This window comes from Corvus kubaryi, unplaced genomic scaffold (assembly GCF_017639235.1).
Source record: "Corvus kubaryi isolate FWS band 111438036 unplaced genomic scaffold, C.kubaryi_AGA036_p1.0 37266, whole genome shotgun sequence".
Taxonomy (NCBI): Eukaryota; Metazoa; Chordata; class Aves; order Passeriformes; family Corvidae; genus Corvus; species Corvus kubaryi.
Genome location: NW_024581081.1, coordinates 9489064 through 9515240, shown reverse-complemented (window position 1 = coordinate 9515240; position 26177 = coordinate 9489064). Strand labels below are relative to the sequence as shown.

The 26177-nt window shown below is 35.2% G+C and overlaps 1 protein-coding gene across 2 annotated transcripts in view; it reads right to left on the bottom strand.

Moving 5' to 3' along the window:
- RYR2 (ryanodine receptor 2) overlaps nt 1-26177 on the bottom strand; it is a 391343-nt gene that overhangs the window by 193669 nt on the left and 171497 nt on the right. For both annotated transcript variants that reach the window (XM_042025322.1, XM_042025323.1), the window contains 6 exons: nt 24755-24854; nt 21243-21339; nt 10839-10913; nt 7424-7580; nt 1313-1477; nt 137-258 (listed from right to left, as the gene is read on the bottom strand). In XM_042025322.1, coding sequence (XP_041881256.1) covers nt 137-258; nt 1313-1477; nt 7424-7580; nt 10839-10913; nt 21243-21339; nt 24755-24854 — 716 coding nt within the window. The remainder of the gene's footprint in view (nt 1-136; nt 259-1312; nt 1478-7423; nt 7581-10838; nt 10914-21242; nt 21340-24754; nt 24855-26177) is intronic.

Below are 26177 nucleotides of genomic sequence, written 5' to 3'. Positions count from 1 at the left end.
GATATAATGTCCGATTTGAGAAACACTGATCTATTTTTTACTGAAGGATAAATTGTTCCCTGTTGCATTAAGAGAGACTTTGAATAAAATAGAAAAAAAAAAGAAAAGTGATGAAAAGGTCATTTTAAAAGCACACCTTATGAACCTGTTGAAAAGGAAGACTGTACTACGGATGACACGTGCTGTACGGGATTCTTCATTCTGAGATCTGGACAGTGTTAAACCATCATCCATGTGCCCTTCATGGTGCATTATTGCCTGAAAACAAAAACAAGAAGCAGTCACTGCAAAATGAGACATTAAATAAGAAGTCTGAAAACTCACATAGGAAGGCAGGCTAGGAAATGATGAAGTCACATACAAAGATAACAATTTTATTAAAAGCAGATAATTCCATGATTTAGTTTTTCATGTCCAAGGATGCACCTGTACTGAGTCAGCAGGTTCAGTGCCATAATAATCTCAAAGCTACGGCTTTTGTAAACAACATGCTTTATTTAAAAAAAAAAAATTAAAAATCTAAGGGGTGTTTGATTACACTTTTTTTATCAACATTAAAAACACATCCCTTATAGAGCAGCAAATCCCTAAAGCAGAAAAGGTCACAACAGGTATTCTTTACTGGCCCTCATTTCTAAGGGTGTTACTGGCCTTTTCTGACTATGCTTTGAGTCATTTCCAGTAACTTAATAGTTTTTCATGTCTAGTTATCACGGCTCTGAAGGTATTCAATCCAATCCACATAAATATTTTAAACCTCTGCTCTAACTGTATAGTTCTGGTATCTAAAACAGTCATGGAAAACACTACAGTGTTAATTTCCAAAAGAATCTTTTCCCTACTTTATGAGGCTGAGCTAGCATTCTGCTTGGTTGTGATTATCCTATAAAGAAAGAAATCTCTCAGGACTCAATACTTGAACATTCCAGCCCAAAAGGTAATACACTTGCAGCGTGGAAAGAAATACTTTGAACTAAAAGCCTCTTCAATCCAAACTACATTGAAGAAAGGAATCTTAGAATATTCTATAGGTTGTTACTAATATTTCAATGTTTGTGAATTAATGTCTACAGGTTATTACATGCACTTTGTCTGGCCTTCAGTTTGAGAATTCAGTATACCACTTAACTTTTTAATATGTGACTGAAAAAAACCCAGTCTTTCAACTCACAAGCATGCTAAGGCATACTTAAAATATTTGAAATCCAGAAATTAGCTGGTTCACATAGCTCCCTTCATTTCCCACCACCCAGCCCAACCCACCCTATCTGACTGTGAGTGAATGAAATGCATTCCTATTTACAGCCCTTACCTTTCGCTGCAGAGAACCCATTCTTACAGACTTTGCATCAGCAGACTGGTACGTGAGCCATAAGCCTGTATCTACATGTTGTATGAAGCATATTGAATCCCCATACTTTATTTCAGGTGCTCCCATTCCATCCACCTCTTTTCTTGTCCCTATGTCCAGCTTTTCCTGGTGAAGAAAAATATGTATACACAACCAATAATCAACATGTTAATATTTGCCTAAAACATTAAATATTAGGAAATTGTCCAGAAACGACCTAAAAGAATATTTGAGAATATAAGAGCTTACAAAACAACCCCAGATACATTGACTCCCCTAGCTGAACCAGGCAATAACCTCCACAAACGTTTTTTTAGGCATTTGGGGCTTTTTTTCCAGCCTGGAAAAGACAAGCTCCATCCAATGGTCCCTGGGAGATGGCCTTTAACCTGTCTCCGCCCAACAATGGGCTCAGTGCTTCCTGAAAAAAGCAATCCATTTCTGCATGGTTGGCCTGCAAACTAATAATGGCATGACAGGATGTCATTCCAGCTGGTGTCCTGTAGAGACAGCAGTTGTTTCAGGAGAGGAAATGTAGCATCCCAAAAAATACTAGAGTTTGTGGTTCTAATTTGAGGTGTTTCCCCAATACTAAGCTCTCCTAAGTACAAACTACTTCTGAACAGACTTGTATGGACAAACAGCCCATGCATCCTGCTTCATGGCAGATCATCCATCTAATCTCTCTAAAAACATATGGTTCAACTGATTGATATACCTATGGCTGTACATTCAGTATGCAACATGACCCCCTTAACCAACTACAGCTTCAACATTCTGTGCTTCTGATCAGCAGGAGATGGCAAGCATCTTCCTGCAGCTACTCAGAGTAATGTTACAAAGAGTGAAACAAAAACTTCTTCTTGTTCTACCAGTCTACAACCAAGGTTAGAAGAATGACTACTTCATACACATGTGCCCTGACACTGTGGGAAGACAGCTTCACAGTAAAAGATGACAAAGATTGGGGTTTTTACATGAACAATCTCTAATTTATTAAAGGGTTTTCAAAGCATTTTTTAAGGGAAATGTCCTGTAACTAGATTTTCAGCCTACAATCATGAATGTATTTTGAAGCATTTGAAAAAAAAAAAAAGTACAATAGTACAGAGGTGAAATTCTTGTGATTACTTTTCGTAACATGTTCAGATACAATATGTTCATAAATTTAGCTTGTTTTCTTATGGTTTCTGGATACAGTTGTTAATTTCACTGCCTTGTAAATGACTTTCAGCACTTCTTAAGTGCTGAAATTCTTATTAAAATTTTGTCCATTGATACATGGTAATAACTGATTTATTAATAATCTGATGCCAATTACAGAGTTATTGTGTGCCTCTGCTTCATTATTAACCTATTATTTTGCTCATATGTTTTTTCTAAATGTTGTATTCAATTCTTTCAAAAGCTAGCACAAATAACCTGAATGTAGTTAACAGTTGGAAATGGAAAACCTACTTATGACATTTCAAACCGATCATAATACAGGATAAAATAAATTAGATCCTGATTTCAAGCTCCAGTTTTTTGAATTCTCTTTATAACTAGAAGATACTGTGAATACATACTGTGCTTCTACATTGTAAGATTTTCTTTTTTTCAGGTCCCACAATTAATTTCTTAAGATGCGAATACAAGAATTCACAAATTTTCTCATAAAGCACTGTAAATAAGATGAAGGATTATTAATTTAAAGTATTTTTGCATTCTTTTTTAAAAATATACTGGCTGTAACAGAAAGTAAAAGGGTTTGATGTTGAAATCTTCGTTCCAATTAGAATTAGGTGTACTTGGCATAAAAAGTACAGTGCCAACATTTGTCGAACAAGATCTCTGTTCTCACTGATGTAAGTATACTAACAGCTCTGTGTGTAGGTTTAAAGCCCAGATTGAAATCAACCCCATTAAAGTGAGCTCTGTCCTACAAAATAAATATAGTAGCCACGAAAGCTACCATAATGTAAAAGCTGGACTACACATAGGAGAGAAACCGAAGACTAGAGGATGGCGTGGGGGCAGCAGGCATTACACCATTCATCTGGGAGCTTCAAGACATTGAGCTTTTTGTAGTAGTGAATAGGAACCACAAATTATTTATAAAGGGGAAGATTTGAATGGAGTGCTGGGTTCATATCAGTAAACAGCAGGTAGTTGAGAAAGTACATATAATGAACCAATCTCATTATCTACTGTAATATAGTTCATCAGTGAAAATTATGATCTGAAAAACATCAGAAATCACCATGTCACTAATTAATAATGGTATATTGACACAGAAATTATATGATGCATTTTTCCAGCCCCATTCTTACTACATATGTAACCTGTCATTACTGAACCATCAGCTAATTCTTCCTACAGCATTTTTACAAAGAAAACCTTCAGTTTTATTTGTAGTCTAGACCCACTCTCAGATGATTAGCCTTGTCTAAACAAGGATCAAAAATCTTCATTTATTATACTGGAACAAATGGCAACAAGTGGGCTTTGCAACAGTCTGTAAACTAACTCAGTAATGTAAAACAAGAATGCATTGGAAATGAACAGGATTATTGATCAATAGGTCAGATTTTTGATTATTGAACAAAAGGCACAGAAGGATATGCTCTTTATAAACAGTGTTTATTCCACGCCTACAAAAACACAAGCCAATCTTCCCACTTCTGTTGTGGGCTGAATGAACAAAATCTTTTAAAAATGGTTTCATTCTAATGCTGAAAAATTATTCTGTGAAGCCTTACCTTAAACATTATTTCAGTCTAATTTAACTCCTTACAACATTCCAAAAATGAATTTCCTTGATTAAGGCTTGTCGCTTCAACTTTTTCTCTTGTCATCTGACCTGACTCATACTCTCTGTGGCACACTTTCGGGACTGATATTTTAAGACCTCACCAACTGCAAGAAGCTAATTTATGGCTGCTTTTAAAGCAACATTAATATAATTTCTATAATATTTTAGAAGAAAGAAGAGGAAAGAAAAAGCTGAAGACAAAAATACAAGCCATAAAATTTTATTAAAATGTATGTATTTCTGTCCACTGGAAAAGACTAAGGACAGGAAAAGCAGACTTGGTACAGAATGCATAAACATTTCTAAATTGCTAAAATAACCTTATTTCAGTGGAATAGTGATATTAAAACAATGGTTTTTTACCAAGAAGAATCAATATGGAGCAAATGAAAAGAGGAAAAAAAAGAATCCACAAAACTTTATCTCTACAAACACAAGTCTATTAAAAGAGCTGTATGTTTGAGAAATAAATTCTAGATATCTGTGGACATCCTGTGCTGAGTGAAGCAAAACTGCTAGAAAGAAAAAAAAAAATAATAATTTTCTGAATTTCAGATGCTTGAAACACTAATATATTTTGCATTTAATGATAATTATTAGAGTAATATATGATAACCAGAGCACAGAGGTTGATCACCAGAAAGAAAAATGAAGTGACTGTTAGCTCCTCAGAAAAATCCTTTTCTTCTGAGTGCTGTTTGGCAACAGTTTGTGGTATTTTCAAGCTTTCACAAAAAAAACTAAAACAAACAAACAAACAACAAAAAAGACACTTTAGCTTTCTAGTTCTCTTCTGCACTATTTTTTAAATGAATTACTGGCAAGCTAATATGTTTGAGATGATGAGCCCTTGCAAATAATAAGATATAAAAAATAAATGTTGAGCTTGTATATTTACATGTGAATCTTCAGGTTTACAGGTGATACATTTTCAGTACTATCTCTACAAACATGAAAGCTGCTTTTCATATCGAAATTGAAGTTATTATCTACTCAAATGCCTAAAGGAACTGATCCTTTAACATTTCCTCTCCCTTGTTTGTTTTTGCCTATTTAAAGCTAAGTTGCTATTGTGCAACAAGTGGGAGCTTCACAATTCTTCCCACTTCTTTCCAGCTACCGCAAGGAAGAATTATGACTGTGGCAAAAAAAAGGATGAAATTTTTATCAGAAAGAGTAGCCACTTGAAATACTCACAGGTATTAATGCACTGTACTCAATAAAGAAGATTAGGGGCTCCCTCTTATCCATGAATAATTTTTTTGGGTGCTAAGTACATGCAACAACATAAGTGAAAGTTTGGATGATTTGTCCAAACATACTTAGAGGAAAAGAGACCCTAAATCTACCTACCTTCTCTACAGAAGCCTTTCTAGAACACCTATAATTTGAAATCTTTTTTTTAACACTCTTTCCCAGAGAGGGAAGGCATCTAAAAGTTTTATTGCCAGTAGCCTAATAAAGTGAAACATGACACTCCTATAAGAAGTCCAAAGCAGGAAAGTGAATCACAGAATTGGTTAGGTTGGAAGGGACCACAGTGGGTCATCTGATCCAAGTTCCCTGCTCAAGCAGGGTCATTCTAGAGCACATGGCACAGGATTGCATCCACTCGATTCATCCTCAGCAAACCATATACTCCTCTCCTGTGGCATTTCTATAATTCCCTCCAAATAAGTCATTTGTTAATGTTGATATCCACAACAGTTACATCAAATATGATCTTCTGGACGTCCAATTCCTTTGAAAATCCATATTTAAACATCAGTAAGATTATATTCATCACATACTGATTAGCCTATATGCCCATCTTAAAATTCTCTCGTTACTTCAAGAATTGATTACCATAACAAGTTTCTACCTGCCCCAAAGCCTTTTGTCTCTGCTCTGCTCAGCATAGGATAGGTTTGACCACTAACAACAAAATAAATGTTAACCTTTCATTTTGAGCATGGTAGAACAAAACCATTTCAAAACACAAAATCTCAAAATAATTCCAAATGAGACTTCCAAATTCAGGGTGAAAAAAAGAATAAAAAGAAGACACTTCAAATACAACATCACCTAGTCTTCAAAATACACGTGCATATTTTACATGGAAAGTAGAGACAAACCACCTTATCCGTATCAACAAGAGACATTCTTTATTGCTAAAAATTCTTGCCTTCAAGTATTTTTTGGACTAAATAAACCATGTAAAAGTAGAGCACAGTATATTGTTCCACTCTTTTTGGAGCAATCCCTGCTGATAACCCATCTTGAAAATCAGTGAATGAATTGTTCTATCCCTCTTGATTTCAAGTGTTGAAATCTATACTAGCTGCAACAGGAAATCCCCAATATAGTTGTACTGAATTGTCCTAAAATATTTAAGCATTTCTATGACTTTTCTAATTGGTTTCAGAATGAACAATTGTCTGGCTCTCAAAACAATCATCTGAACTACAGTCTTTGTTATCAAGGTGCAAAAATCCATATACCTGCTTTGGGTATCTATTATTTTCTTATCTTCCCAAGCAGGCAAATAATTTAAAAACATATATAAATTAAATGGTACAGAGAACTTATTGAGTAATTCTATTTACTGGTACTTTGTATTTTAGAAGACAGTTTTTTACAACAACAAAATTATTGTTGGAAAATTTTCAGACACCATGCTACAGGTGAAAAGTATGAGAAATAAAGGCTATTTAAGAATTTATCATAGTATTATTTTTAGCTCTTTACCTACTACAAAAATACTGGTTTAAACTCAAAATGCTTATTGAAGCTACCAAAATGAAAAGTAAAACTCTGGTAACTTCAGATTAGACTACAGTAAAGTATCTGGAGAGAGAAATCCTGAATTTCCAATTTAATTTCAGTAACTCACAATATTATAAATTTTTTCTATGCCAGCCAACAGATATATGCAGTGAAGCAGCAGAGAAGTTAATCAGAAGAACAAATTAGAAATGAGTATACTGCTCAAAAGTGGGCAAGCAGTACAAAAAAACCCCAACCCAGCTAATAAAACATCAACAAAAAAGCAACAAATTAACAAGGAAAAAAAAAATCCAAACCCACAAACATCCAGCCAGGTAGGAATACACAGAGAAAGTATGATAAAAGAAGCTTTCTAGTTATTGCTTATAGTGCATTTTGGAATTTTTTTAATCAGTGAAAATTAGAAGGCTCCAATACTTAATGCAATCACAACAAACAGAAAATATCTAACCTTGCTTTCTAAAGAGATTGGAATTATTACTAGTACTATTAATGCTTCACTGATTCCATACCTTGGAAGACCGAAAACAGAATGCTGTCGATTTTACATCTGCCTTCTCTTTGTCTGTGAGAAGAAGACTCTTGTCATCCAGGAGACTTAAATATTTTCCTGTTGTGATATGCCTTAGTCGGAATGCCTGTCCCCATCTAATGTGGCTGCCACTCCACCTAAGAGAGTCCATAAAAAACCATTCATTAAAAAAAAATAATGTTTTAACTACTGGCAAAAATATTTTAAAGTAAAATATATTGCCAACTAGTTGCTAAAAACCACAAAATTCACACATTGGATTATCAGCAAGAAAGTGGCTACTTTGCGGTTATCCCCTACAAAACCATTCTAATAAATAATCTTAAGGTCTTCCTTTGCACAAGCTGCCTTTGTTCAGACTGAATTCCTCTTGAGAGAAGGTACAGATCGCCTACAGAAAAGAAGGCTTATGCTGTACACAAAGAGTTTAGATCTGCCAGTTCCCTCTCCAACATTTAATCTAGCAGCAGCTGTGATTCTTCACTCTCCCAGAGTCCTCATCTTTTAGCAGTCAGCAGATTTTAAGCACACTTTAAATGCTGTGCAAAAATAAAATGGCTAAAATAACAAATAAATAGAAACCCTCCTAAAATAAATATGAAAACTTATTAATCAAAAAATGGCCCAGATTCTTCTTATTCTATAGAAGAAAGAAAGGCAAAGCTTATCTAAGCTCCCCAAAAATTACTCAACTTAAAATACAGGTCACAGGTTTGAACTTCTTGCCCTAAACTGAAAATTCAGCCCTGCTGTTCTTCCTGCTTAATTCCTGAAGATAAATTTGTGTAGGGGTTACTAAGGAGTATATATTTCACAAAGGCTTTTCAGCTTGGCAAACTGTCACAACTAGGATATTTTCCTAGTCTTCATAAAATTTTCTTCAGTTTTATGTCTTCAAAAGTTTGCAATTCAGATATATGTGAATGCTGCATTTTGGAGAGGAAATCATGTATTTATTCTGTGCTTGCAAAATGCCCGTCATAGTTGAGTTATGATATACTGCCAAGGTTCTGCTGTGCTTCCACAAATACTAGAAATCCTCTATGCTTAGTGTGGCTTTAAAGAGCTTAAAATTATTGACATGTTCACATAATATCAATGAAATGTACAAATGTATCCTTATGAACTTAACCTTCTTATAAACTTAGTCCCGTATCAGAATTTTGTATTACTGCATGTTCTCACTTGCCTTTAAGGTAATTCTAGATACAGCATTTAAAAACAAAACATAACAAGCTTTTATGTATATGTTTTTGTATGTATTCATGTGTAAATCACTTAAGATAGCACTTATACAGATTTAAGTCATTTTCATTTTCCCTGACACACAGACGTAGCAGGTCAAAGCACTTACCTGTTCCACTTGTTTAAATGTGTCTTCTTAAGAGTTGGCCATACTGGATGCAAAGTATACAAAACCAATTCAGCAGATATTTTCAAAGCACAGTTTTTAAAATGCTTCTGTTTTGTAACAGGATTTATTACACTTCAGTGATTAAACTTCTAAACCCTTTTAGTCATTGGTTTTAAAGAGGACAGAAGAATAAAAAGGTTTTCTCCCTCAACTATTTTCTTTTGTAATCTAAAGAGTCTCTTCTGTTTAAGCTGAGGGAGCTTTGGGGTAGAAGAAAATATGGAAGCTTTCTATCTTAGAAATACATTTATCTTCTTCTGTCTTCTGCACACCAAAGTCCATATACTCCTCAAAAGGACATCTGAGTCCAGTGCTCTAGCATAACTTCTGTTTCTCTAGTCAGTAAAATGTCAGGTCATGAATCTCAGCTATTGTGTTGCCGAGTCTGGCAAAATCCATCAGTTCTGCACTTTTCATACCACAGGTCATGCTGGGGAGCTGCCTTTTCTCTCGTCTGATTCAATTTTCCCTAGGACCCAATAGCTACACACCATAAGAAAAAAAAGTAGCATAACTGAGCCATGCTCCTAGTTCATGCCTGCAGGATAGGAAAAATAACAATTCATGTGCACTTACAAGAAAAGCTTTTTGAGCAGAATGTATCTTGTGAAGCCATTTTTGACTACTAAAAATATTTTTTTGCAATGTGAGAACATGAACTCTGTACCCTTTTGGGTAAGAAAGCAATGCTGAGCAATATTATTTGGTGTCCTGTGGCAGGGCATCCCAAGGGCATCTGTACATGTAGACTGCCCAGGCAATTTTTATGAGAGTTCTCCACCAATGAACAGAGCTGAGAAAAAAATTGTTCCTTTAGAAACTTGTAAAATTCGCATAGCATTATATCTGCAGTCATTCTGGGAAGGACTACAACTGATTGAGTACTTCAGGCATGCATACACAAAGCTACAAATTGGAGCATTTGCATGAATAGTAATGGACTGCAATTCAGCACTGAATGTATAAAGCAATTAGAATATCATACAGGAAAATAGGTTTGTGAGGGACATGTAGGACAGAGTGTTATTCTTGGGATTTTATTTAGTTCTTTTTTTCCTGGTAAGAAAATTATGTTTTTTAAAAAGAAAGATTACCACTCTCTTTGTTACAATTGTTTTGACAGTTCTTGCAACTTCTTTCAGTCATATATGTTCAAGTGTTTACCTTCAAAATTTGTATACAATGCCTGTCAAAGTGATATATATGATGGTCATAACAGAAACCTGTCATTTCTTGGATCCCCATGTTGCTCTACTACTGCTTATTAGGAAAGTAAATGCCATGGGGAAAACAAGAATCCAGAGCTCCTTCCACAGTTTCATTGTTTTTGTCACTGTCTCAAGGTCTATTTTAGTCCAAAGGAAAAATCTCACTGCCCTATCACTGACATTTAATGTCATCCTATTAATAAAATGCACACAGAGAAAACAGCATCATTGGAGTGCAACCTTTTCATAAGCTGCTCTGATTTAATCTCTGAAAAGCAATCATTTATTCATCACTACAAACTTTATCACAAGCACATATTGTAATATGATTTAAATGCAATTTTACACTGCAATTACCTTAACAAACAAGGCACAATTCCTTACTATTACTCCAACACTTCCAATAATGCATATAGAATTTTTTCTGTAAATTTTTTATTTTAAAGTCTTCCAAATGGCTTAAACAAGCTGGAGGAGGAGTGTCACATGTCTTTTTTTTTAAGGAAACCGGTTCTGGTTTTGTCATTTATGTACTAAAAATGTAAATTATGAATTCACTGACAGCTATAACAACTTCAAAAACCAATCAAAACACACACCCTCTCTATAAGAACTTGTTTAATATTTAATGAAAGTCATATAAAGCATTTTTAAGGATTATTTTATTTTTACTTGTCCAGATTTATAATTATCATTTTGATTTTATAAGATCACTCTTACTGTACAAAAAGTGTCCTGCCAAATGTCCTTTTTCTGAGATAGATTTTACTTACGCAACTCTTAGAGTCTCTAGTCGCCAAAGGGAGCGAGCATGAATGGACACAGCACCGCCTTCATAATGGACAGTTCTGGAAACCAAGCAATGGCACAGACTAAATGTTCAGCATAATTCATCATCATATGTGTTTGTTCATTTAACCACATCTCTCATTTTAAGATTGTCAACAAGATTATTGCATTTGTCAGATTCAAAGGTTATTAGATTCAAAACCCACTCTTGTCAATTAAACCTTCAGACTTAGTTATTTAAATTTTGTTTTAATTGTCCTTAGCATCCATTATTGTGACATTCATACTAACAAGGTTTATACAGCATTTGATTAGATATTTTTCTTAGTGTTTTAAGGATAAAGAATCCAGAGGGAAAAACAGTATCAATAGCCTGATAATTACAGTATTTCTAGAGTCTAACAAAAACCAAATACCAAACAAGGATGAAGATTTGTGATCACTGCATGTATCTCCCAGGAAAGGTAGTGTTTTATCAGAACTTATACTATTAAAGTAACTGCAACCTATTACACAGAATTTTGAAAACGAACCTATTTAGCACTTTATTTTAATAGCGTAACACCCAAGATACCACAACAGCCACACCAACAGTCTTCACACATCCCAGATGTTAACAGCTTCCTATTTAAAAGTTTTTCTATGTAATGACCTCTCTAATTCCTGCACATAACCAGAAATCTAAGTATCTATAGAAAACAGTCAATTAAGCCTAAAAAAGATAGTGAGTTTTTTCTCCATTATTCTACACACAGGTAAGTGATCTATACTGGATGCACAAAATGGTTAAGATTTACGGTCACCAAAAGGTCTGAGCAGATAACCCTGCTTTACTTCAAAGTAAACACTAAGTTAGCATTGCCATTCTAAATTTAAGGAGCCATTCTTTGGATTGTGCCCTGCCTGTGCCTGTGTTTCTGCCCTATGACACTGACAGAATTTAACAGCCTAGACCTTTCCCTTGGGAAAATAGAAAAAGAGTCATTTTTGCAAAGGAGTGCTGTCATTATGCTTATCAGATCAAGCATGTCAGGGAGCACTACCAAACAATGGCCTAGTTTTATAGATCCTGGAAGAGCTGATGGACTAAATAAATGTTGTGAACTTCACTCAAGATCAGGCAACGCCAAAAATAGCCAGCGGCATAACTTTAGGAAATATTAATAATGAAATTGTAGGCATTCCCCATTCTTTTGACGACTACAATTTTGGAATCAAGTACATACTACTCACTAGGCTTTAGCTTTCGAAGTCCTCCTGTGGATATAATACAAAAGGACTGAATGCTTAGCACAGATGAAAATCTAGCATTGAAAGAAGTAGTTCAAAACCAAAAGAAATAGAGTTAGAATATACTTCTCAGTACTGTTAAGCATACATGAAAATAGATGTGCTAAAATTCATCTTGGAATGTAGTAAAAAGTATTATGGAAATAAATACTTCCAGACATTGCAAAAGAATGAAGACAAATCATACAAGAGAAAAAATTAGTCCAAATACAAAATAAGTACATCTCACTACAATTACAGAATCAGAAACACTGAACATTCATGACCCAGGTATAAATAAAAACTCTGGCACATGTTCCATGTAGCAAGAAGTTATAGGTCGATGCATAAATATGTACAATATTCACCCTCTGACCTTATATCCACTATTTTCTCCAAGTATTATCTCAGCCATTTGCTGCAATGGTTGTGGTGCTAGGAGCAGCTGGCAGGTATTAGCAAGTCTCTCATTTCCCTCTCACAGAAGGAAATGAAATTCAAAGGCAAACTTATTTTTTATTGAAATTTACCTTTATTAGTACAGTAAAATGCAACCGCTAAACAACCTTGAACTCAGCTATTTCTCTGTTCAGATACTCTCTCTGCACTTCAGGTGTTTGTTCAAACTCTTCTTCTGCAGCTAACAGACCGAGACTGGATTTAGGTTGTAACATCTCAAGAATAACAGATCAGATGTCACCCTGGCTGGTTGGTTTGGGAGTGGGAGGATGTGGGTTGTTTGTTTGGGTAGCTTGGGTAGGGGTTGTCGGTTTTTTTCCAAAGTTGAAATATTCTGATTACATCTTGGCTTATTTCAGTATGAACCTCACTCACAAAAAAGCATTTAGAATCCTTGCACTTGCATTCTGTATAATATAAAATGAAATTTTATCAGCAGTTTACAAGGCATTAATTATATGAAAAATCAGGCTGAAGCAAAGTTTTAAATCCGTAAGAACATTTCATTCTTAAGTTGGTACCTTTTTACTTTTCAGGGATGAAGCTCTCTCTCACAATGGAAGCCCAAAAGGTGTCAGAGTTTCTCAGTTTGATTATTCTTTTGAAGATAGTTTTTGTTTACACATAGCTGTTAGGTCAGTGTAACATTAAACACCTAAAAAGCCTCCCATCTTAAAATAATGGCTTCTCATAGGTGAAGCAGTTTACTTTTATGCAACTGTCTATCCATTATTTTCTTTCTCTGTTCCTTACAAGGGGAACTATCAGTCTTAGAATGGTCATGAAAGATGAGAAAATGGGAAAGAGAAGAAATCCTAAATGAAAACATATGACTTGTTTACCAAAGGAAATAAAAAGGATTCTAGGATTTTCTCTTAGTTCCATATGAATGTCCAGGTACAGCAGCAACAGAGGGAGTAAAGGCTAAAAGACAGTTAGAGAACTTTAAGGACAAAAGTCAAAAAGGCAGAAGCAAAGCCTCAGCAGAAGAATAAGTGACAGCAGTCTGGAGGGGGACTGAAAGAGAGCTGGTGACTGGAGGCTAGGGATCAAGCATCCCTACAGGGAAACAAAAGGAGAAGCCTGAAGACTGGAGTAAAGGATGGAGCAGCAAGACTTTGTACAAACACGAAAGGAGATACATGCTACAACAAAGTAAGTTAGTGCAAAGCATTAGAGTAGGGTGTAAGCTCCTGTGTTTTTAACTAGATGCTCTTTGCTACAGAAAAGATGATAAAGAAAAGGTGGCTTTGAATAAAAGATTTCTTTAAAGAAGGGCAAATCACTTTGCCTTTACCATAACAGCATGCATGCTGAACACATTGTCCCAGAGCAGATGAAGAAGTTCATAACCCAGACCATCTCAAAAGTTTTTATGCTAAGGAATTGAAAGTTCATTTTTAGCTCTTTTCATTAAAATAAATGTAGTAAACTGCTCTGAGATTGCTCAAACCAACTTCCTTAGTACTTGTTCTATATATCATTATTTGATTGGATGCACCTCATTTCTTTTTATATACTTCTGATGACAGTTCAGTGCTGAAAAGGAAGGATGATTTATAACGTTTGAATCCTTCTTGAAGCTGACACTAGTAAGTCATATCAAGTACTGGTACTGCCAAATGAAAAATTGCTTTGAATGACATGAAATAAGCACAAAAATTCTCTGACTATCAAAGAGTTACTACAGATTTACATTGACAGGACAAAAAAACAATTGAGTTCCAAGGTGCAAAGAAGAGGCACATTACTTGCCAGACAGTAGAGAAAAACCTCCACATTACAAAAACTAATTATGAAATTACAAGTAATGTAAGTGTATAAGGAAAATACAAACAACAGCAGAAAAAGAGAGGACAAGAAGCTACAATGAGTGTTAGTCTTCCTCAAAGCTTGGGATACCTTGTATCTTCAGAGCCATACCCATAACATTAATTTGTGACTTTTTTTTCTATTTTTTCCAAATCATTCTATCCATGTATTCTACATTTATGTACTAAGGATATTAACCACTTTTATTTCAAAATAAAATATCTATAAGTAATTCAGAATCTTTGAGACTTGTCAGTTAATCTTTATTATAAAACTTCATCTAGTTAAATTTTTTTTGCGTAATTGTCCTGGGTTGCAGTGTATTCTATTACCATCCTCAGGAGCCGTTGAAACCAGGTGGGGCAGTGTTTCCTTGCCTCCTCCCCCCAGACTATCTTTCTGTTAATGGCCCATCATTGTCCTGCCGCCTGACTCAGAGATAACTCCCTCCGGACTATCTCCTGTTAATGAGCCTAATCAACACTTGGCCTCATGACTCATTACCCCATTGTGAGATGCTCCACCCAGAGGGAGGAACCAAGCATCCCATCGTGGATGTAATCTGGGACTCTGACCACCAGAGTCACCCCTTCCCACTGGATTTCCAGAGGACAGGAGCTACACAGCCACCACTGGACTTCCAGAGGAAGAGCAGACTGTTTTACTACAGGATCACTGCTTCAGAGGACTGCAGCCACCATTCTACCAGACTGCTACCACCACCCTGCCTAACAGGGTGTCAGGTTGTACCTTGACTCTGCCAGTTTTACAGTGTTTTCTTTTACTTTTTTTCCTTTTCTTTAAATTCCATTAAATTGTTATTCTGACTTGGTGCCTCCCACTGGTTTATTTTCAAACTAGTACAGTAATGAAGTAATTTTTTGGTCTGACATATGACTGTAAGTTACATTTAAAACACCATCCTTTTCCTGACTATGTCGTTCATCTATTTAATTCCTCTTAATCCAAACTAGAGCTGGGACTGGCAACCGCATTTGTCTCCCTGCATCCATGCAGCACCAGGGACAGTGCCACGGCCGCGGCGGGACCAGCTCCTGCTCTCCCCGGCTCACTCACAGTGCTCTTCTCCAGCTTTCCAAGAGCGGATGCAGAGGGAAAGCGACAGTAAACATCAAAAAGAAAGCTCCATATCTGAACCTATCATCTTGAATTCCAATAATGAATTAATTACACAGGTTTAAAATAGAGTACCACGTGTCAACCCCCCTGGAGAACCATTATTGAATTTATATTCTTATTAAAGTATTGTTCAGCAGAGAGAGGGCAACCATTTCACTGAAGTTCACTGACTACAAATGGGAATTAAATGAGGTTAAAATAAATTACATTAAATAACAGTGTTTCGATACTGCTGAAGTAGTCTTGGTTGAAGAACCTGCAAATCCTAAATTCCACAGCAAGAAAATAATGGAACAAATTTCAGTATCTTAGAATGACTCAGGCCACCATAAAAAAACAGTGTACCTGGATCACACACAAATTAATAAATCCAAATAACTTGTCAAAGCTCAAGTGAAAGAAAATTTTCCACTCCTGTCAATGACAGACAAGGCTGGTTTTAGTTTGAAAAATCAGTCACTAAAGAGCTCTATGTATGTTTTCAAAATAATTTTTAAAAGCACAGCCATCACTATTCAAGGCTCAAGGGTTGTTTAGGGTGCAGGGGAAAGGTTATTGACTCATGCTGATTGAAAACTTTCTGAGTTCACATTTCAGTCATAAATCATTCTCCACACATGCCAGATCCCAAACTTTCTGAGGTACAAGAGACCTCATTAGTTCATAATGCCATAACAAAATGTGTCAGAGAATGGCATGGAAAATAGAAAAGGAGCTGTTATTGGCTAAGTCATACTGATTTTGACCATCACTTTAAAAACCTGTCCATCCCTGAGAGTAACACTAAGTGTTCAGTGTAATTTACAAAAGCCTTAACATAATATGTTTCACCCAAAGAAAGTCTCAAAGGCAGGAATGGTAAAACTGCTTCTGAAATTAGGCTACATTTATCCATTCCCTCATGAAGGCCTATTCTGAATGGATGGTTTGAGAAATTGGAGTCTGCTCCAGCCCAAACAACACTTTGAAAAGCCAGGAGCACTTTTCTCTCTGTCACAGGTAATTGCTTTCCATAATGATATACTTCTGAAGGGTCCAAATTGCACTGCAGTCATCACTTTAAAACACATATTGGAAATCAAAATGCAAATTAGTTGCAATGGGAACACTCATAGTTCCTTTCTAGACTGGGAGCTATGAATATCAGAGCCCTACTACTGTGAAGTATTTAAGTTCTAAAAGAATATGACAGATGGTGGTATAATAAAGAGCAAGCCCCACAACCCAATCAAAAAACAAAAACCCACCAAGTAATTTTGATTACATATTTCTACTGCTATCTGCCATTAGCTTTTTTGGGGACTTCTAAGGAAAAAAAAACCACAGGAAAAAAACAAAAACAAAAAACCAACCAAACAAACAAACAAAACCTCCAAACCAAACAAAAAACCAAAAAAACAACCACAAAACAAATCCCCTCAACACAAGAGAGCAATCCAAAACTCTACAGTCATGCCTGTACTAATAACCAGCTGACATTTCTACAGGAAACTAAAAATAACACACATAATACAATGTCAATAATGTAAAACAAGTCCACTTAATTGAATTGCAAAGAGAAAGGGGGGGAGGGGACTGTTGATTGATTCAATTGTGATAAACTTATTATGAACGTTTTTAATTTTTTTTTTTAATTCAGAGAGTGAACCAATGGAAAACAACTTCACAGAAGCACTTCAATGTATACATGCTCTAAATACCAACTCCCACCATAATTAGAATAAATTTATTCATTCCTTTGATATTATAAATTCAAAAGTGAATACTCTATATTATAATTACCAAATAACAGGTTTAAGAAAAAAAAAGTGTCACAATTTCAACAGGAAAAGATGTCAAAGGAAACTAAAGGCCATTTCAAGGTACCTGTAATACAAAAAGTGATTTAAATCTTCTGCTGGATAACCATATATAACCCTCCACCCTAAAAAAAGAAAGAAGTATTAAAAATTATTAAAAAATTTCTCCTGGAGGGAGAAACTGGAGGGGAAAGGGTAGAAAAGAAGGCTATGCAATCCTTTACTTAAATTAAAAAACATACATAAATCAAGGAATCCATGGTGGGTTTGCCTCATTCCTACTGACAAACTGTTTATATCAGCCCATACGATGGGATCTAGATCACAAATCATGTGGACAGACACTGAAGGAAAAGGAGTCAAGGTAAATATGGATTCACAGCTACTGTGCTGCTGCAGAAGTTTGCCCCAGCTTTGAAGATAGATGGAAATCAAAGTAACCACCATAAGAACACCAAACTGATAAAACTATGCTTTCTCTTATCTGTCTGTACCTCTATCTGTTTTTTAATCTACCTGGAAATGCTTCTGAAATTTGACTTAAAGAGCCACTCTGCTAATTTAGGTCTAGCTTGCTAGAGATAACTAAAGCACTTTGAAGAGTAAAAACACAGTTTAAGGATTCTATGCATAAGGCTTAAAGCAGCTGCCTTTAACCAGCAACATACCTAACTAGAATATGCAGTAAATTATATTTAATTCAGTGAAATTGCACATACTTGACCTTTGTCAGTTCCTTTTTTGTTCTTTATCTGGGTCAGTGAGTGAAGACTACCAGGGTATCTTTCACCCCGCCTGTGGCATTTTAAAAATATACCACTATATTCCTCTACTGCAGTATCAAGTGAGCCAACATATTACCACAAACTTCTTGACTTGTGCTGTTTCCAATTAGAAAGTTTTTTGATTACAAAGAAAACTTAATCGAGCAACTTCACAGAGGATCTACTTGAAACTGCTTCCTAAGGAAAAGTTAAGTTTCTGACTTGACAGCAAAGTCCCTCTTCCACAATTTAATGAATCCACCCTACCCTCTAGGTATCACAGTACCACAATATAAGGGCCACATGGAGGGACACAGAAGCTTAACATTTAAGCAAGGAAACACAGCACAGACTCAGAAAAAAATTGAGATGCAGAAAATAATTTTATAAGCTTTTTAAATTACTATTTCTGCCACTGTACTAGGTCTCTTCCAGTGTAGATTTGGATGACCTTGACTCAGAGGAAGCTTTGTTAGGTACTGTAATCAAGAAGAGAGTATCTGCCCTGTCACTGCTTCATAGGTCTCCACTGTGCAAAGTGAGAGTATAAACTCTCATGTGTACAAGAGAATAAACATCTTGAAAATTTGTGTTTTATTTTGAACTCCTGGTACTCTTTGAAACACTTTTATACTCAAAATTTATATAACTGTATCAATGTTCTAAGAATAGAGTAAAACTACAGTTATTTTTGGAAATTGCCTAGGAGGATACTTCACATCTAAACTATTTATTTATTCCCTGAAATAGATACCAGGTGACATTATGGAATAAAACTGTTATTTTAGGATTGTCTGATCTATTATTTATTTTAAAAGGCATAAAGAGGAGACCTCTGCAGAAAAATAGAAATGAGATAGAGGAATTAATGAGTCATAACAGGAATGGTATTTCTCAGTGCTCGTTTATGCTGCCATTCTGCACAGCAGACCTGCTCTTCAGGTATATGCTGGAACAAAGCAAACCAAACAAAATCACAATAATCTATCACCAGACTACTTCAAAGGTAACAACAGGATAATATGGAATTATTGTACTTCAAATATATCACACCTTAGTATGCCTCATGTGCAAAAGTTACAGAACTAGAAGACAAAATAATTTTTCTTAAAATTTCCTACCTGCCAAAATTACCCATATTTTTAAATATAATTCTGTCAAATGTTGAATCACAACCATGAAAATGATGTATGCATGCATATTGAAAACTGAAAGGAATTATTTTGAATTTTTTTGAATAGGCAACAGTCCTAATTAGGGATGAAGTATAGATACTTTAAGCAATCACTAAATTTAATAATAATTCAAGAGAAGAAAATGTGGGTCACAGAGCGATTATAAATAACTCCTTATAGTTAAAAGTAACTATAGATTGTGTTCTAGGTTTATTAGTAAAAAATACTTCAAAATATTTCAGAAAAATAGAAAAACTTCAGAAAGGAGATTATGGAAAAAAAAACAAACTTATTTTTATTTTGCTTGTTTATCAAAGAAAGTTCCTGAATAACAGTACATTTCAGAAGATCAAATCTGTTTCTATCAGGCACTAAGAAGCAATGTTTCTCAGTATTGATGTCAGGAAAAATAAAGACAAAGACACATACTATTTGTTGCCTACTACCTCTGCTTCTTTGGGGGTTTTAGACAGGTATGGGGAAGGCAGAAAGAAATACAGAACACAGCAGACACCGCAGAAAGAAATACAATTATCTGATTTGTTTACAAGCACTGCTCTGCAGATTAAGAAATTAACCTTATAATATTCTTCCCATGTTATAGGACAGAAAGATGCATCATGTGAATGCACAAGCAGGTCAAATCAATTTTTTTCTTAATTTGCAGCTTCACACTCTGTCACTGTGTTTTACATATGATCTTAGTCTTGTAGAAAAGAGATTTTTAGTGTGTTTTTAAGGACTGAAATTCATTTCTGAAGTGTTCGATCAACCTATAAATCTGAAGTTACACTACAACTGCATTTTTGAAAGGAATTTTGCAGGATTTAGATTGAAGTAAGAGCAAACACTATAGGATCCTATTTATTTATCGCCCTAATTTTTTTCTCACTTCCAGGCTGAGGATAATAATACCTGTGATCAAGCTGTTATGACTCTCACATGGTGACTAAAATTAAAACCTGAACTGATCACATTTTAAGTATCAGCATTTTGAACAATCTTCTGCATTCAAAAACTATTCCCTTGTCTGAAAATGAGAAATATCCACGAAGTGTTGGTCACCAGCTGTATAAGAAAACTCTGAGGTTTTTCTCATTAACATTTAAAAATTCATAGAATTTTTTCTATGAGAGCTTCCAGAGTCTTCTCCTTACCTGTACAAATGAGAATAAATAAAATAAAAAACACATTTCTATTTGCAAAGCAAGGAACCTCATTTTGATGAGTGAGTTAATGAATGGCACTTCCTTTGTCACGGAAATGAAGCTACCCTATATGCTGCATTAAACAAACTATTCCAAAATACCATTTAGCAATATTTAGCATTTAGTCTGAAGGTAGAAATAAATTATATGACACTACCTTACCGAAAACAAGTTTAGGGCATATTTTATTAGAGCAAGTAAAGAAGGCTGATGCAATCCCTCCACTGAGACATGCCACTTACAGGAACAGTCTTCTCGCTATTTGGATTTTTTAATTAACAGAGAGAGACACATACCAAGTTGTCATCACTTCTCTACTTCCATTCTAGGATTCCTTGAGTCAAGAAAATAAGCATAAATTAAATTCTAGACTGCCATGACAGGTAGAACTGAGATTAATTCCCAGATTAGTTGAAGGATTGGGCAGTATTCTTACATTCCTGTCCTAAAGAATTTTTTGTAATTACAGAAAAAAACAGCAATAAAAAAACCCAACACATTTAATTCACAGTGCTTTTAAATCAGTAAAAATGGAAATAAATTATCAAAAATCACAACTGCTTTTACATCTGGTAAGTGAAACCAGACTTGAACAATACTGAAAAGAAAATACAAAAGGCTCATGTCCAAAGTTTATCTCAACAATATTCATTCTTACGAGTAATAAATCTCATCACAATATCTTTCAAACAATTGTACTATCACTTATATTCTGATTCAGCAACATTCATTACTATTATTCTTTATAGGCTGGAAACCTACCTTCTTTGTTCTTCTCCATGTTCACCCGAAGGGACTGTCAAACATTCATCCATGTGACCATGCAATAACCTCAGAACATCCCCTCCTATCAGGTATCCTTGAATAAAGGGAGAAAACCGAGTGCATTTCTCTAAACACAGCAACACACAAAACTACAGTTCAAACTGTAATAAATATTATCAGGTTGATTTCGGTTTTTTCTGTTGGCATTTTATGTCACTTTTAAAAAAGAGTCAGAAGAAGGGGGAAGATATCTCATACCCTGGGGAGCCAGTTGAACACTGCCAAGTGAGAAAAGTTCCAAGTTAGCAGGTAGGTAAGGATGGATCAGGATAAAGAGGAGCCACAGGCAGGGGATTCTACATAGCCACCACAACTAAGAAAAGACTGAGCCAACCGAAACAAGGAACCAAGTACTCCTCTCCCAGATTACAACAGAAAAAATGGGAAACTCTTCCATCTTACCTACTCACTTTTCATTTTATTTAAGATAAGCATTCCAGTTAACATTCTCCCAAAAAAAAAGGACTGATTTAGCTAGTTCATTATTTTTAAAGCCCTTTTTGGAGTACTTGGAAGTTTTCTGTGAGAAAAACTTCTGGGAAGATCCATTCTACGTTCTGCTTGATAGAAAACCCAAAACCAATAATCACGATTTATTTGGACTCCAAAGGGAAACTCCCATACTGCAAACACCTCCACTGCAAGTGCAGGTTCACAGCCAAACACATGGCTTTACAGTGTACAGGTGTGTGTGTGTTCACAAACTAAGGCACAGACCATACACATAGCATTACAATATTCGAAGTGCCAGGACTTTGCAGCCAGAAGCTGAAAATAAGGCCATAATTCTAATCAGTAAAGATGTTAACAAAATAGATGTTTTTTCATCAGTATTTTTGCAGTAGAGATGTGACATTAAAAGGAAATATGATTTTATGTTATTCCACAAATATTGTATTATAACCAAGCAACTGAGGAATACTAAAACCTGGTAGGTTTTAAGCACAATTCAATGGTATTTTTTCAGCCTGACAAGCTAAATGTAAACACTTCTTTGTGTCCTAAACTCACCTTCCCTTCTTGCTAAAAACAGTTAATATCAAATTGTACATTTGAGCAGGATGCCATAACATAATTCCTTGGGTTTAGTGTTATAGCAACAAGATGTTTCAAAAATTATACCTGAAATTATATTTTGAAGCAATGTCTATGTTAATAAGTAATGCTGTGAAGTAAGACGGATCTGTACTGGTAAATGCTGTTGGAGACCCTTCAGTCACACTGCACACATTTAACAAGTTTATTTTGAAGCTACATGAATTTTTTTTCCTGAATATATCAGGTAATATTTCAGGATATATATTGTTAAACCTTTAAAATCGGTATAAAGTTGGTATTTATGTGGCAAATTTTAGCACTGATTTTTTAAATTCTTGATCTTGACACAGCAGTGTATGCCCAGGTAACTGTTGTTATATACATTAATTTTTACATGGACCTGTGTCAATATAATTCTGTAATTTGTTTTTTAAGTGACCCCCATCTACTTCATCACACAGAATTAGCAGAATTACTTGATTTGACTCTAAACTCTGTTTTTACTTAAACAACAAATTGACTTCTGCATAAGCCAATTTTACAGATATGCATGTAAAAATAAATTATTTTCTTTGAACTACCTCTAATATCCTAGTTCATCTTATGGACTAATTATTCATTATTTTCACTTCAAAATAATTTTATTTAACTGAATAGTTTAATTAATTAATCTATTTTTAATGAAAAGTTTTGATTAAGAGAGGGTATTGTAATGCAGTTATTCCAATACATTAATACTTTATTTATTAATATGAAAAAGCATTTTGCAGATAATAAAAAAAATAGGTTTATTTCCTTCTTCCTTTTTGAGGTAATTTTCTCTGGCTTGGCTACCATTTTACTGAGGACATAGAGGAAAGGCCTCACACACTAAGTGTGATATTCACTCTCCCTTCACCACAGGACTACCTTGATTACGGGAACTGTTGCCTCTTTTTCAAGAGCAAGGCCCTTGCTCTAATCCTTTCTGACACTAGCCAGCTGTTTTCTCTAGAAAACATACTTATCTTAACAGAGATAATGTCTGTACCTGAAGAAAGTGAAAATGGAAAAGCACAGCAACAAAGAGCAGGCACATACACAGATAAATACAAAGCTGCAAAAACCATATTACATCATTTTCACATAATTTCCTGGGAGTATGAGTACACTATATGACACCATGTCATTGTGGATTTCTGCTTCTCAAAAAGACAGGCAAGTCTCAGTAGTGAGGTTCACCAGGCAGAGATGTGACACACCACAAATCTGCGTCTCAGCACATAAACCATGCCTGGATTATTAGCAAGAATGACACACCAGTGCTGCCAGCAGTGGGAGGACAAGGAGAATGGAGTTAATAGGAAGAAGCAAACTGAAAAGGTCTTCTCATTAACAGAAAGTTTTTCTCCATAAAGTTCAGGACACTGCCAAGCAATGCACTAGCATTTTTTAATAATGGTTTGTACTATAAACCATGTCAGAGAATGTGTACATGCAGAGTGATTCTCATATGTAAAAACACTATATAAATGATTATATAAAAAAAGAGATGCTGGCAATGCCGTCCCTAAAATCTGAATGAGCAAAGTTGCAAGAACATTCCATTACTGAGTTTTAAAATATGCCAAGTAAAAAGAATTGATGTGAAATTTCAGAGTATTGCCTCTTTAAAAAATATTATCCAAAAATCACACAAAATGAAATGACCTGCAGCTTTAACCTTCTTTAAATTCTATTACAACACCCACTCAAAACAGTCAGTCTGCAGGAAAGTAGAAACCATAGGCTTTACATTGTGACAGACTTCAGAAAAACACTGTTCTTTCCTTCGCTTTGGAACCAGTATGGCATAAATTCAGGGATTCTTGTCCTTTCAATGTCAGAAACTACATTAAAACTCTTCCCTAATTCCTAAATAAAATAAATAATTCTTGAAAGCTGTTCTCTTTCTGTCTTTACCCTCCTCGTGATTTTCTTTCCAACCATATGTTACTCATAAAACCGTTTCCCATCTTCAGTCTTAGGATTTCACATCCTGCTTCCAAGCCTCTTGCCGTTTTTTACTCAGTCTCAGAAACATGTAACCATGACTGCATACATCAGAATGATTTGAGATAATATTTTAAACCAGGACCAAAAGCCATTTCAAAAAACATATTACAAATGTTATCATATCTTTAGAAAAATGAGATTTGAATGAGCCATTCAGGACTCAGCAAAAATATGTAGAAAACTATCAGTGTTACTTTGAGTATAACCTTCCCTCTGTTTTCAGATCAATTGTATTACTTCTTTATTGTATTCAATGTTGACATAGGAGAAAACCTCTCCCACATAATAATAATATGGATAATAGGCATAATAATTTGATTTTTAAAGTATTTCATTTACTATCAGTCTTTCAATATTTAAAGTTGAGTCAATCTTACCTTGGGCAACTTCACTTCCTGAACTGATTGGTGCTACACTCCAGAGCGTCTGCTGGAAGGCTGCATCAACATGTAAGCTACCATTGCCATAAGAGAGATGCTAGAACCGGGAAAGAGGGAGGCTTTTATTTGAGGTTAGTTAAAAATCTCATTACAGTATACGATAATAGTATCAAACATTCTCTTGTTTCTTTCAAACATAAATTGTTCCCATTGACTGTATAAGCAAACACAAAGTTAGACCTGGGTACTCCTCAAGGGACATTAGAAATAAAGCTAGAATAGTAAAGCTTATTTGCCTCAAAAAAACATACAGGAACAGTACAGAACAGTCAGAGTCAGTTGCTTGGCATCTTAGACTATAGTGAACACTCTGAAGAACCAATTGTTAAATGCCGTGGGGTTCTTATACTTGTGTTTTCCTTCGACACACAATGAGAATTTCCATGAAGTTTGAATATCGGGATATCACCTTAATCTGTATTTCGAGTCTAACTTGCCACTTGAATATTTTTTGCAGGCCACTGGTTTCCTAAAACTGCCGTTAGGTCAAAGAAATTATGTAAACAAACTACTGACTTTGTAAGTCACTTAAGACAGTTCACAAAACATATTCTTGAACAAAGTTTTCAAGATCCAAGCAAAACTGAAACAGTCTTTTCTCGAAAGTCTCACTTCCTACCTATGCATTCAATGGGTGCTCTTTGGCTGTGTTACTCCCTACCTTCTGCCAATGCTGCGGACCTTTGCAGTAAGTGCAACAGGTGTTGTCTCTTCTCAGAATTCCGTGTGAGTTCCAACTAGTTCAGTGACATTGTCTCAGAAATTCTTATCTCAAAGCATACTGTATTGCATCCATACAAAATCATTTGACCCTCCCACACCATCAGTCACTTCCATGGATACATTGTCAGTGCCAAACATCACAACCTTATATAAGATTAAGGAACCAAGCGCTCTGTGAACAAGCAGCTGTTTTGAACAATAACGCTTATCTTGCTAGGTAATAATTTTTCAAGTGCAGTAACATTTATACACTTTTATCAGAATTTTATCTTAAACTACTGGACAGTAACTGCATTTATACAGTAGTATTGGTCTTTGTTTCCATATATTGTTGCCAACATTAAGAGCTTCTGGGTAAAATAGCTAAGGACACAAGACAAAAACGTCAGTGGAGGTCAGAAGAGGGTAGATTCTCAATGACATGTGCAGAGTTCTGTCTCCCTACCTGCATATCTTCTAGCTGTACAAAAGCATAAGAAATAGCACATCAGCTCGTTTAGAAGGCCCCCATAACAGCTAATGACCTGCAAAGTAAGAGATCTCACAAAAGCCGTGTTTACGCTGCACCACTGTCACTCAGCACATGTAATGGAGAAGATTAATGAACAAATAAGTTATTTGCCTTTTATTCTTCCCT